This window comes from Priapulus caudatus, unplaced genomic scaffold (assembly GCF_000485595.1).
Source record: "Priapulus caudatus unplaced genomic scaffold, Priapulus_caudatus-5.0.1 Scaffold162, whole genome shotgun sequence".
Taxonomy (NCBI): Eukaryota; Metazoa; Priapulida; class Priapulimorpha; order Priapulimorphida; family Priapulidae; genus Priapulus; species Priapulus caudatus.
In genome coordinates this window covers 169,761-183,136 of record NW_014577223.1, presented here as the reverse complement: position 1 = coordinate 183,136, position 13,376 = coordinate 169,761, and the positions used below count along the sequence as shown (strand labels likewise).

Here is a 13,376-nt window from a genome sequence, read left to right as displayed (position 1 = left end):
CTTATTATTTTATTAGACTGTTTTCTAAATATTGATATTGTGTGCAATGTTATATTGTCGATTTTTACCCAATGTTCCTATTGTGTCCAATTATTAGTAGTATGAATTAGTAGCCCGATTTTACCCAGCGCAGCGGGTATCCGCAGCTAGTTAAATAATAAAATGATAATATATAAAATAAAATAATAATAATAGAAAAAAAACAGTAATTTGTTTAAATTTTTTACTTTTTAAATTTTTTTTAATGAATGTAGTAAAATTTATTTTTTACATTTTGAAATTAACACTGAAGTGGCAGAAGTTGATACTAAAGAGTAAAAAAGTAAAGGAGAAAATTTTTCTCCCCAGCTGAGATTCGAACCCGGAATCTCGGGTTATGAAACCGAACTCCTACCGACTACGCTACGGCGGCGGGCAAGACACGCTAAATAATTCCCACGTACGTGATGATTGAATTTGAACTTTTACAATTTTTTTTACTTTTTAACGTTTTTAAATTTTTGTCTCAGCCAGAACCATCTCCCAGACGTGGTGATTCTGAATATATCTTCAGTTACCGCGATTGAGTGACAAATCACGGAGAACATCATGATCAAACAAAAATTAACACACACACACAAGATTAGCCAAATTATAGTATAGATAGATAATAGCTTTACATAATTATATTGTTTTATGGCAATACTCATATAATTTTATGAGTGGAGTACATTTGGAATTATACAATGTCAACCCTATGACCGTGACGTATCCATCAACCATTTGCTTTTAATTTAAAATTTAAAATTGGGAAAGCATGATTAGTTCTGTTTATACCCTATTTTCTGTGGTCGGCTTTACAAGGTTTCTGGTTCTCAATTAAAATATCAAGTGGTATTTGCTGGATAGATGTCCCATAGCACGATGTATAGCGGTGAGGAATATGCTTGTATGTACACATTGTAACGTAGATGTACAGTGTGAGGGCCCGGCCCCCATGTGTGAGCAGTTTACATGTTGCGTTGCACCATTCGTTGATGAATATTATATAATCCACGGGGTTAAATAGCACCTTCTGATGGCCCAGTAACCACCTCGGTTAAACGAAGTGTCATTTGTCAATGCGTGCGTGTCGCTGTGCGTGTATCTATGACGTAACTGCGCATGTATTGGTAGGGAATATAATAGTCATGCTACGATGGCTATATAATCCTCAGCGTCCGCCTGACGTAACTACGATCCCATACTGGCGTTTCATGTACGCTGTTAGAACGAAGTGCTTACAGTTCGCAGACCCGGAGTGCATTCACAGAACACGTGAATTCTGCATCTAGTATTTGTAGTGCCGATGAATTCACGTGTGGTCGTAAGTTTGTATTTTCTCTACAGATAATGTTTCCTGGCTTCTGCTCATCCTGTTCCACGTGATGCGTTGCCATGTGCTCCTACTCCTACGGATCATCTTTCATCTTTACTTAACCTCCCCCACCTCATCCTTCTCATCCTCCGAATCCTCGTAACCATTCGCGTCCGTGACCGTTTTCAACCTCCTGTCTGTCATTCAGCGCTTTATCAGTGGCTGCCATATGAAGCGTTATCGGCTAGGCCAATATATGCAGCGGACTCCTGTCTTTACTCCATCGCACCTCTTCGTTCTGTTTAGACTCAGCTCATCCTGTCGTCTGCGTCCACGAGCGCCACGCCGGCTGAATTTGCAAACGCGGCGGGTTTTCATTGCGTAAACTCTGGACCATGGAGTGAATTTGATCATGTCGTGGAGGAGGGGAATAGAAGGGAGGAGGAGGAGGCTGCTTTTTTCCCGGTCGGCGTCACGCTGGTTGAACTAGCGTCAACATATGCGACTTATGGCGCCTTTGTCGGGGGGAGAAGGTTCGTGGGGGATGGGTAGACAGCTGCTCTAGTCAACTGCTCGTGCTATATTTATTATATGCATGATGCTAGAGGTACAATTATGATTGGCCGTCTCGCTCGGCCAACGCAACGTAATGACGATCTTTAAACATGGCGGGGATTGTTAATATTTTACATGAAACGGGTTGTCGGGTATCCAGCCATGTGATTTCATGTAGGAACTCGTGTGCTTATAGTTTGGGCCCAGGGTTATATGTATAGAGGGAGGTGGCAGGTGATGTGATTATAGACGGGCAGGAGGGATGGATGATATCGTCCGTAATAATGTCCGTACAGTCGGCACAGAACAAGGATGCACGAACGCACACACGCACGCACGCACGCATGCACGTATGCAGTGCAAGCGCACACACATTGGTCAGAAGGTTTTGAAAGTGAAAGTCTTTTGCTTACTTGTGGCAGAGCGAAGGTCTGGCACGGTTAGAGCTACTTGGTACCTTGAAGTGGTCTGTGTGTAAGTGAGGGGCATTTTGGCTGGCGACATTTACAAGTGATAAATGTGGCGCACTCATCGTCTTGGTTATTTATTGCGCTGACGATTACATGCATGGGAGCTCACTAAGTGTAATAAATTATTGGTTTACACACGACGCACGGGCATTGTGTTACCTTACATCACGGAATCACGCGAGCGGAATGCATCTAGATCCAGTCTAGCTCTAGAACTATAGCCCTTCGCTCTGCCGCAGAGCGAAGTGCTATAGCTCTAGAGCTATAGTTCCAGTCTTGCCTGCTGCTACAATAAAATCCGTGGTCGCTTACGAAGCGTGAGCGAGGGCAGAGCGAGGCCCCTGTACCAAATGCGCCCCGACCAGGCAATGGCTCCAAGCAGTTGTAATTACCTCCGCCCAACGGAGTTGGAGGAGGTTATGTTTTCGCTCTCGTGTGTTCGTGTGTTCGTGTGTTCGCGCGATCGATATTAGCGCGCCGAGGCGTATGGCGTATGTCGTTGGCGGTCGATCGATATCACCCAGCGAGCCAGCGAGTCAGCAAGCCAGCGAGCGTGTACATGTGAGCGAGCAGCAGCAGCGAGCGAGCGAGCAGCAAGCCAGCAAGCCAGCGTGTACATGTCAGTACGCTGGCGTATATCGTGGGTTATTCGTGTGTTCGTGAGTCGTATGGCGTATGTCGTTGGCGGAGGTATGCACTCTCCGTGGGTGCACTCTGTCTAGTTGTTTCTGTGCACGTGGCTCGTTAGCCACGGGCGGAAACGCCCATTTTTATGCGTCTGTCCTACACGTAACAGATTTTCCGGAGCCTCCCGCAATTTGGTGCTTTGGCAAATTCGTTGCGTTTGTGCTGCTTTTTGTTCGCGGCGTACCAAAAGTTAATTGAGATTGAGTTTCTTTCTGATGAGGTCCAGGGTCATTAAATGTCTCGGGTGTTGGAAATCATTGTTCCTTGGGCTATGACGTGTGCAGCTGTGTTTGATGGCAGATGGCTTGGGCCTGTTGCCCCTTTGTGTGAAAACCATATTGGGAATTTTTTCTAGAGCGTTCATATCTTTGTCCAGATAATAAAACACTTGCCATGCAGCTTATTGAAGCAGTTTTGAAAAAAATAAAAACGTAAATAATATCACGTTTATTTAAAAAATATCTGATAACTGGTATTACTCACTCTCGTATTTCAACGAGACGAACTGAAAAAGGGCCAGCAATTTATTTTTTATTGCAAGTGCATAAACGTTTTTTCTTCCGGTTTATGACCAAAACCAGGCTCGAGGTGGGGGATCTAGTAAACAGTTTGCGTTGTGCATTCCTACGTGCGATTGTTTTTATCGCTAGTGTTTTCAATAAAAAACATATAGGTATTTAAGTTAGATACAGTAGGCAAGGAATGTAAGGCATCCCTACCACATATATTTTAAAATGAAATGTAATGAGGAAAACGGCCCACATATATTGTGAATGCCCAGTGTGTATTATAACAGTGTATTGTAACTGTACTTCTCATTATGTGTTCTATTCCTATTACTGTCTGTAAAGTTTCAGAAATAGTAAACTTTGATTCTACGATGGTGTTGCCATAAAACACATGAAAAGCAACCAATTTTTTTCATGTCTACTTTTTCATGATGTGAAACGAATATGCTTTGTATGAGTATGCATATATGACGTAGAGCTAGAATGTCAAATTGACGTTTAGCTGCTTTGTGGTTTAGAATGAAGCTATATAGTAATAGTGCAAATAGATAACAACTAACAGACGAGGTTCAAAGGTACTCACGTCACTCATAACAAACATGACTAGCCTCAACCAGCTGAATTTATTCATGGTACATGTATGTACTGATAAAATACAAATACGCACCAAACAAGTAGGTGGTCTATCTAATATAAACTTTAGTGGGTCAGTAGTCGTATTGCAATCACATAGATAGCTAAAACGTAGGTATTATATTATTCGTTAGTTGTAAGCGTGTGTGCTGTTATATATTGGCAACAGTTTTAATTGCCGTCACGCCCCTAATAGCAATCACCAAAGTACCTTTCGCTGGTATGCAAAAAATCTAGATGGTCACCATTAGGAATTTTCCTACTGGCGTGTGTACACAAAACCGGTCTGGTGTGAACGTCCATCTAAGCCAATCAGTTCCGCACAAACAATGGGTCGTTGAATTATGGATTAAACTAGCTTTAAATTATGTATTCAGTGAGAATGTATTGGGCTGTGATTGAAAGTAGGGTCATTTCACCGTCAGTGTTTATCCGTGCAGCATGTGGTATTTGTCTGGCTAGGTTGGACATCCTGGCAACCAACCATATAGCCGGTAGCGACTCAAGTGTGTGCGAGGTTGGATGTCAAAGTTGGCTACGCAGAGGATGGTGAATTTCACGTGAATCATGTAAATGCCGAAGCGTGAAATACCGTCTTGGCCCGTGTCGGCGTCACTTGCAGCCGCGGATACCGCCGCCGTCGCAGTGTGCTTTGTTACTACTATTCACCTGTCGCTATAGCATGGTGAAGATTGGCCGTGCAGCGAATCGTATTTTTTGCGCGTCGAGCAGGATACAAGCAAAGAGTGTTTTCTCAAGACGGCGCGACAACAGTCTGGTGTTAGTTCTCAGAGTCCTGTGCCAATATGCCGACGCGCTTAGACCGGCAGGTGGTGCAACCCACGAAGCGATCGCCATAGTCTGTTATCGCTGATTTACAGAAAAGTGCCCTTCGCGCAAAAAGTTTCTGTTTGAGTTTCAGTCGCATCTAGACTGGTTGCCGGTACGTTAGTCTGTGAAGATTTCGGATGATGCACGCAAGAGCAGGAAACGGTCCCGATGTTTTGGCGCTAGTGTGAGATACCTGACACGTTGCGGAGGCGCTTATAAATACCTGCGCACTCGCGGCGCGCCTTCCAGAAGCTATAGTATGAGTTGTCTGCAGGTGCCACCGTCGACCGACCTTCCGATAGCATTACTCATCGCAATCAAACGGTGATCTGTCGCTGTCAGCGTGCGTGCGCGCGCGCGCGCGCGCGCGTCGACCGACCTTCCGATAGCATTACTCATCGCAATCAAACGGTGATCTGTCGCTGTCAGCGTGCGTGCGCGCGTACTCTTTGCGTTCACTTTCGACCACTTTCACCTTTATAAGTGCTGTTGCTAGGTCAGCAATTTACCTACGGATTAGCGTCAGGGGTTAACGCTGTGAGCGGCCATATTGGTAAGCAGTCGTCTGCGACCTGCTTGGCGCGTGATTTACTACATGACTAGGCGTACCACAATGGCGTACCGGCTCAACATTTAGTCAGTGTAAGTGGCCGCCACCGGCATTGTAGCGTTCATTCTGCTTCCTACCGGGGAACAATCGGACGCAGATACGGCCGGCCATTTCGCGGTAAGGTGCAGGCGATGTTCGGGCGGTGCGAGCTGCCGGCCGGGTCAACTTGCACAATGCGTGACCAGCGCTGGGATGTTCACGTGTAGACGGTGCTGTGAATTTATTACACGAGATCGAGAGCGAGAGAGCACGCGGGAGAGAGAGAGAGAGAGAGAGAATTTAAGGTGATCACGGTGGCTGTTTCAGCAACACGGTAAACTGGATACATAAGGATGAGAGTGGTACTGGAGTTCCACAGCATCATCTACGCGACCACTCCGAGTAGTAATTCACACACTTCGAGCGAGCTCCGATTCCGTCAAGGATTTCTGTTCTGATTACTGACTGTTGTTGTGTGTGGCATGACCACCGACCGATTCCTCAAGTGTGTCTAATTTTGTGTCAGTTGGGATGCGAATTCTGGGTGTCAAGTGAAGCTTACAGCGGAAGGTTATGTGTTGTGCGACCAGCGATTCTTCAGAAGTGAATAATTTTGTGTCAGTCGTGACGGGCAATCGTCTGTAAGAGGTCCTCGTAATCAGATACTTGGATGCGTTAGTAAGAACCGCATTATAGTAGGAAAAGATCAAGAGCATTGCAGTGCCACAGCAGAAAGTACCCTCTTGGTGTCTGCAGCTAAGACGAGGAGGTGTGCCTAAGCCTAGTTTAGCACCCCCAGATTAGCTTAGCATATATATATATTATATGCGGCGAAAACATATTGCGGGGGTGCCAAACTATCCTTGATTCGAGGAGGTAAAGCCAACGCACACGATGCTGAGAGAAGAAGGGCAGGAGTACTCCCGCCTCTATTCCAGCTTTAGGGACAACGAGCGAATACAGCATGTCCGGCGCAGGCCGTATGGTAGGTTGGCGCTGCGGCTAGGGCGGGGGAAGGTGTCACGTATGTACAGGTAGATGAACCTGACACCCGCGTGTCTGTGTGTGTGTTTTACCGCTCAGTAATGAGCGTGGGCATACAGGTGGGGCTGTTCTACCTCTAGAACTATAGCCTGTGGCAGAGCGAAGGGCTATAGTTCTAGAGCTAACACACGGCCTGTGGCAGAGCGAAGGGCTATAGTTCTAGAGCTAGGGCTTTGCAGGCACCAACGTCGTTGGTACCGTACATTCATGGGTGAAGACATAGATTTTGCATATATATTCTATTAGCTCTAGTACTCTATAGCCCGCGTACAGTTGCCACCAGCGGCAACTGTACGCGGGCTATAGTACTAGAGCTAATATTCTATATACTTGCTATCGTTCGCACTGTTGAAATGTTTTTACAGTAACATATCTCGGCCAGTGGCGAAAACTCCCTTCTACTCTTCCAGATCCGCGGTGATTTACCCGATATATATGACTATGTCGATTTCAAGTGATGATTTTCTTTAAGCTCGAGATGCGTGTTTAAGATTTCGTGTCTTTAGATCTTCCGATTATGCATACACATTAGTGATGCACAACGTGGTAGAGTATGGTGTAAGGCGCACTGTATATATATATATACAAGTGCAGTAATGAATGCGTTTGGCTATTAGTCGGTTGCAATTGATTTCTGTAGCCACTGGCGTCAGATCAGTCATTATCAGAAAATCTCTGAGTCATACACCTACTCTCGGGAACTGTCACTTGCATCTGTAGTCGTAATTGCGGCCTAATGTTACATGGGAAGGCTCGACGTGTAGATTTGGTTATCGGTACTCATTCAATAAGCGAAACAGTTAGCGTTGGCGTGCGATGAGGTAACGTCGCATTGCGAGGGTGCGGTGGGTACAGACAGGCGCGCATGTGCTGCCAGCTAGTAGCACGCTCGTGGCGCTACTGATCACAATGGCACAGATTCAGCTGTAAATATTTCTCAAATAAGTGGCGAGCAAGCAATGCATACGCGTGGCAGTCATGTACCGTTACTCGAAAATGAACAACCCCGAAAGTTTCGTCCGTTCCCATTGCTAAGTTGGGTTCGCGCATACGCGCGCGTGCACGCACGCATACACGCATGCAGGCAGCATTATACAGCAGCGGCCCCCTTTACACTACGTGGCATATTGATTGATCTGTGGCTATTCTCTGTAGGGATGCTGTATGTATGCTGTATGTGTGGAGGCTGGCACTGTCCGGGCTGCTCACACGCGCACGCATACAGACATTCACATTCGTAAGGCAACTTGTCAGCTATTATGCTGCTGTGAAGTACCGTTAATGGCCACGATGGCCTGGCGGCAATAGTTTACTATAGAGTATAGTAGCCTAGAAGTACAGAATAGCTTGCATCGTTGCATAGTTACATCCCCAGCCTAGCGGCCATAGTGTCAAAGTTCGATCAAATGTACAATAGTATACGAATAATTTATTTGTTATGTTTTGTTATTATTTGTCATAAATTGCGTTTATGTCGAAGTGAGGTGGGTATTGTCTACTGACAAGTGGTTCGAAGTGTGTATTGACGTTATAGTCTCGCAGCCTGTTTAGTAATTTATAAGTCATAAATGGGAAAAATTTCTGCAAATCTCTGCTGTTCTGCGGAGAACAAAGTCGGTTTTATCACAGGCACTTGGAACGTGAATAAGAGAGTTTATGTTGTTATTCATTCTCATTTCATTCATTCATTCATTCATTCATTCATTCATTCATTTATCTTTTATTCATGTTGTTTGTGCACGCAGCACAGCGCGGGCGGGCGTTCATGTTGTTTGTGCGCGCAGCACAGCGCGGGCGGGCGTTCATGTTTGTGCACGCAGCACAGCGCGGGCGGGCGTTCGGTGTACTTGTGTGTTGCTGATGAGCATTTGACCGGCATTTACAGGTGATTATAGGCGAAATAGAGTAGAGAAACATTAAGACTTTGGTACATTTCGTGTTTATTTACCATTATGTTTTTTATTGAGACGTTCTAAGTGCCTGTGGGTGGTTTTATATAGCGTTTCAATGCTTATATCTATGTGTGTTAACATCCAATGTTTCCGAGTGTTGAGGTGTGCTGGGAGTGAAGGCAGGATGGGGAGAAAATTGTGGATGAGAATAAACATGCAGGAACAGAGAGGCGTATTTAACAAAAAGGGTGGAAGCCGGAACCTAGCTTGTTACGTTTCATCCCCAGATTCAGTGGTATATCAGTGCATGTCCGTCCTGATGCTCACTTAGTGAGGAGGTCAGCCACATGCAGGCTCCAGCAGTACGCTCACGTTGGGCCAGCACGTGGTCAGCTGTTAAAATAGTCAACAATCATCGCAACTCGGCAGGCTGCCAAATATACCCGCATTCAGTGACCGGTGGTTCAGCCTTGACCAATGACCAACCTCTAAATAGTAGCGCACAACTCAACATGAACGACATGGAAGGTCGTATTTAATGACTGTTTCATGTGTGCAACCTCCCTTTGGAAGGCCCGCTGCCGATGTCAGAGTACGCGTACACGTTTGCTTCTGGCTGTAGGTTATACCATACAAATGCCTTTCAGCTGTACGGAATGAAGACAAGTATTGCCTGGGGGTGCAATGTGGTAATGGCAATCACATCAGATGTCGTTACTCGTTAGTCATGATGGGAGATGGGGGACTCTGTCAGGCCAGCAATGTTAATGCATTTACTACGATGCCAGCGCCGCAGATAATGAAACTGTTTGTAAATTCCAGCGGGATGTTTAGGTTGGGGGAGTAAGGGGGATTTGCTGCATGCGTACAGTGTGCAGTAGTGATCATGCACTAACCGTCTGTAACTCACTGTAAGGTATTGCGATTTCTTTGGTGCAAAAACTAAACCAACTGAATACACACAATTAAGACTCATTCCTGGACGCTCGTAGAAATTTTCTAAGGCGATTAGGATTATGATGTCAAGGTCGATATTTAATTTCAAAATTAAATAGTATTTGTAATTTAAGCCTATCACCAGATAATTCAATAATAGACTTATATTATGGAAAGATGGATATATATATACATACATTTGTCTGTGTGTGTAATAATATATATATTATAGTTTTCATATAAGATTTCACAAGAAATATTCTTGAGCAGAAACATTGAATATTAAATGTTTGTAAAGTGGTACTGTAGAAATAAGCGTTTACATGAAGCGCAAATAGGTTGTTTTATTTCTTTGAATTTCTGGTATAGCAGGTTTAATAAAGTATATGAACCAAATTAAAGAAACCAGAATCACTTCACTAAATCACAAATCCTTCTCGGGTTTGCGCAATGACCTAGTGAACTTGGAGCAGTGCCTGGACACACTAATCCAGACCGTTTGATTTGTCCACGTAACAACAGATGGGAGCTACCCACTCATTCATCAACAACGTGACAGGAACAAGCATGTCCAACCAATCTGAAGAATAGAACGGGGCGAGAACTAGAAACTTGGCAAGTGTCGCCTAATGGTTACCATTGTCTGTCAGGCTCACCGGAGTACTGGTCCAATGCAACATCTGCCAAAATGTCCCCCTTTACGTAAGGATTGTATCGCATTATGCGAGCAAAACGTCCCAGTAGGCTGTCAAGTGAGCATAATTAGACCAATTTGCTACATTGGATGCGGTGGCAACAATATGCATTTGGATCATATTGCTGAAAATGTGAAAAGATGCGTTGTTTACGATGTACATGCAGGAGCCATACTGGGCCATCGAGAGATCAGAACTGTGTCAAATCCAGAAAAAAAAGTGTGAAATTGTAAATGTGGCGAAGGTATGCATTCAAATTTAAAAAAATTATATAATGATTATGACTATATTATGATTATATCTCTCAAGTATGATGCGTTTCTCCTGTGGCTGAAAAATCCAGAAAACAATGGACTGTTATCCTTATTTCCATGTATTACCATCGTTTGTCATTATCATAAATATTGAATAGATTCGTAATAATGAGCACTTAGCACAGGGCATTAATAAACGAGCGTGGGAAGTTCGTATACGTGGCACGGGCAGGGCAGCTGCCGCACAGATGTGTCTATGTTTGCTGCTCTGAAGCCTTGGTACTAAACAATGAGGATGCTACAGCACATGTGATGCTGAAGTTTCAGTTCCATCTGACGTCACGAACGTACGTAGATGCTGTTTGCTCGGCGTTGCGTGCAGCGCTCTGCGCCTAGCTGCTTTAAACGCGGTATTTCTCAGGGATGGGTCCATTTCAGATGCGGTGCATACGAAGAAACACGATAAGCTGCTTGTAGCTGTGTCATTCGCTGCAAAATACAGATCGAATGGGATGGAACTAAAATTTGTTTCACATTTTCCGAAGTTTAAAATTGGAGAAATGGAAATTGGAGAATGAGAGAGAATTTGACAATTTCTCAGTGGAATTAGGTGCGATATTACATATATTCAGGAGTAGATAAAAGGGAATATAAGGGGAAAAAGAAGATAAGAATAATATAAGAAGATAAAGGGAATTCCCTTTATCTACTCCTGATATATTACATTAGTGGAAAGATACGATGTGAAACATGAGGCAATATATATTATATACTCATACATCGACGCTTTAGTCTGTGGTGTTGATGTCAGCCGATAGAAAGCTGCATCTGGGGTAAGGAAAAACTACATGTCAGTGCTTCGCACAGTCAGCTGTGCATACGCATGAAGTGTGAGGCTACCCAGCGTCAGAGGCCAGCTGCAGGCGTGTTGAATTTCGTAAATCAAACAAGATCCACGGTAAGAAAACACATTGCCTATTCCACAGTCGTAAATGCCCATGGCAAGTACGTAGTTGCGATTTCTCGTGTTTTTATTTAAAAAAGCAGTTCGTGTAATAACATCGCGCATATTATGTAAGTATCCACAAATTCCATTTATGCTTGGAATAGGAATAAAATTGGAGTAGGAATGCCTTCTCTGTAATCTCACACCGTTCCTTATCTGTGAAGTGGATGCTCATCTAGATAGATAGATGAGCATGTAGAGCTGCTTGTATTACGCCCAATCCTCACATCTAGCGACCCATTAGACATTGCAAAATTGTCACGGGTACCGAGATGTCATGTTAGCAGGAGTGTATAGTTATAGATTATAATCTATTATTATACACCCCTGATGTTAGTACATCACGAGACGTCGTAGTAGAAAGGGCTGACGATGTAGTAGTACTTAATTGGGATGTTATTCTGTATGTATATTGTAAACTACATGAATTGGGTCGTATATAGGTTTGACGACTCATCGCGACAGTAGTTAGCGCAGACTTTGTATTATTATTATTATATAGTGTCAATTATTCAGTTATCATTAAAGCGAGAATTGCAACAGAATACAAACTTCTATAGGTCAGCCTAACCATTCCAGACATTGCCACGTGAAATGTTAAAGAATGTAGTAGGTGTAGTAAACTTGCTGCTTTCGCGGGGCAGGCTTAATCATGATGCCACTGCCCCTCACGGCAAGCACAATACCGTTGTCAGTCGGTCGTGCCATGTCCCGACGGGGATTATTATTAGAGATTTTCGTGGCGAGAATACAAACATGTCTACAACGTACGGCAGCCGGGATTCTGTTAATTCGCTGCGAGTCCGGTCACTGGCACGCGGAGTATATAGGCACAGGGCAGGCACTGGTACCGGAGAAAGGCGAGAGCAGGCACTGGTACCGGAGAAAGGCGAGAGCAGGCGAAGCATGTGCGGTGTGCTGTTCATAATCAGGAAGATGTGAGTCACGAGGAGCGCGAGTCTCGGCGTCTCGATTTCCTAAAGCCAGCTTCTCCTCTAAGCCCAAATAATTGCCTTCTCCAGAGCTCGCCGCATCGAGAATTTCAATTTTAAAATGGAAATTATCTTTCGGAACGTTTCGGGAGACATCTGTCGATGTCCACGGCGCGTTTGTACGTGGTTGTGTATAAAGCGCCGAGATAGGATCGTGTTCTTACAGTACTACAAAGGCTATGCGATGCATGAATCGTGTTCGATGGGTAGGTGGTGGCTTCAAGATGGACATGTAATAGTTTCAAGCTACCGCGAGCCGAAGAGTGGCGACCGAAGATTTTACGAAAGGAAAACATGCAAACACCGTTTCGCCTCCGTCTCCCTATGTTCGCAGAACCTTGCCCTTGTTTGATTCCCTCCCCCCACCTGCTTTGTGGGCAAATATCACGCCGTGATAAGTGCGGCGATGATCGCAAATCAGCCGCAGAACGCAGCCGTGCTGTTGCTGTCTCTACGGACCGCGCTGATATTGCGCCCTGAGTTTACGGACTGGTATATGGTGGCCTATGACTGCCATAAGGAAAAAATAAAATAAAATGAAAATGAAAATGAAATGAAAATTAAAAAAAATTAAAACAAAATTGAAATGTTTTTCACAGTGGCCTATCGCTGCCATAGCCCACAATGCACTTCGTTACCTTCAGACCACAATGCATCGCAGTTTTAGCACGGAGTGCATTGTGGTCTATGGCAGCGATAGGCCACTGTGAATTTCAAATAAAATAAAATGAAAAGGGAAAAAAATTAAAACAAAATTGAAATGTTTTTCACAGTGGCCTATCGCTGCCATAGCCCACAATGCACTTCGACCTTTGTTACAGGTTCTGTTTCACACGTTTTGTGTGACAGAGAGAGACAACACAACACAAACACGCACACCTCTCTCTCTCTCTCTCTCACATACACACACACACACGCACACGCACACGCACACGCACACGCACACG

General features: G+C 44.4%; 1 protein-coding gene across 5 annotated transcripts in view; it reads left to right on the top strand.

The window, feature by feature from the left end:
* Positions 1-13,376, top strand: part of LOC106806468 (disheveled-associated activator of morphogenesis 1-like) — a 65,692-nt gene that overhangs the window by 13,632 nt on the left and 38,684 nt on the right. For 2 of the 5 annotated variants that reach the window (XM_014808415.1, XM_014808414.1), the window contains exon 1: positions 5,606-6,595. The exons of 2 other annotated variants lie outside the window; for them this stretch is intronic. In XM_014808415.1, the coding sequence (XP_014663901.1) occupies positions 6,505-6,595 (91 nt within the window). In that variant the 5' untranslated portion in view covers positions 5,606-6,504. Of the gene's footprint in view, positions 1-5,605; positions 6,596-13,376 lie in introns of those variants that run through there. One more of the 5 variants, XM_014808420.1, reaches the window with a different exon arrangement.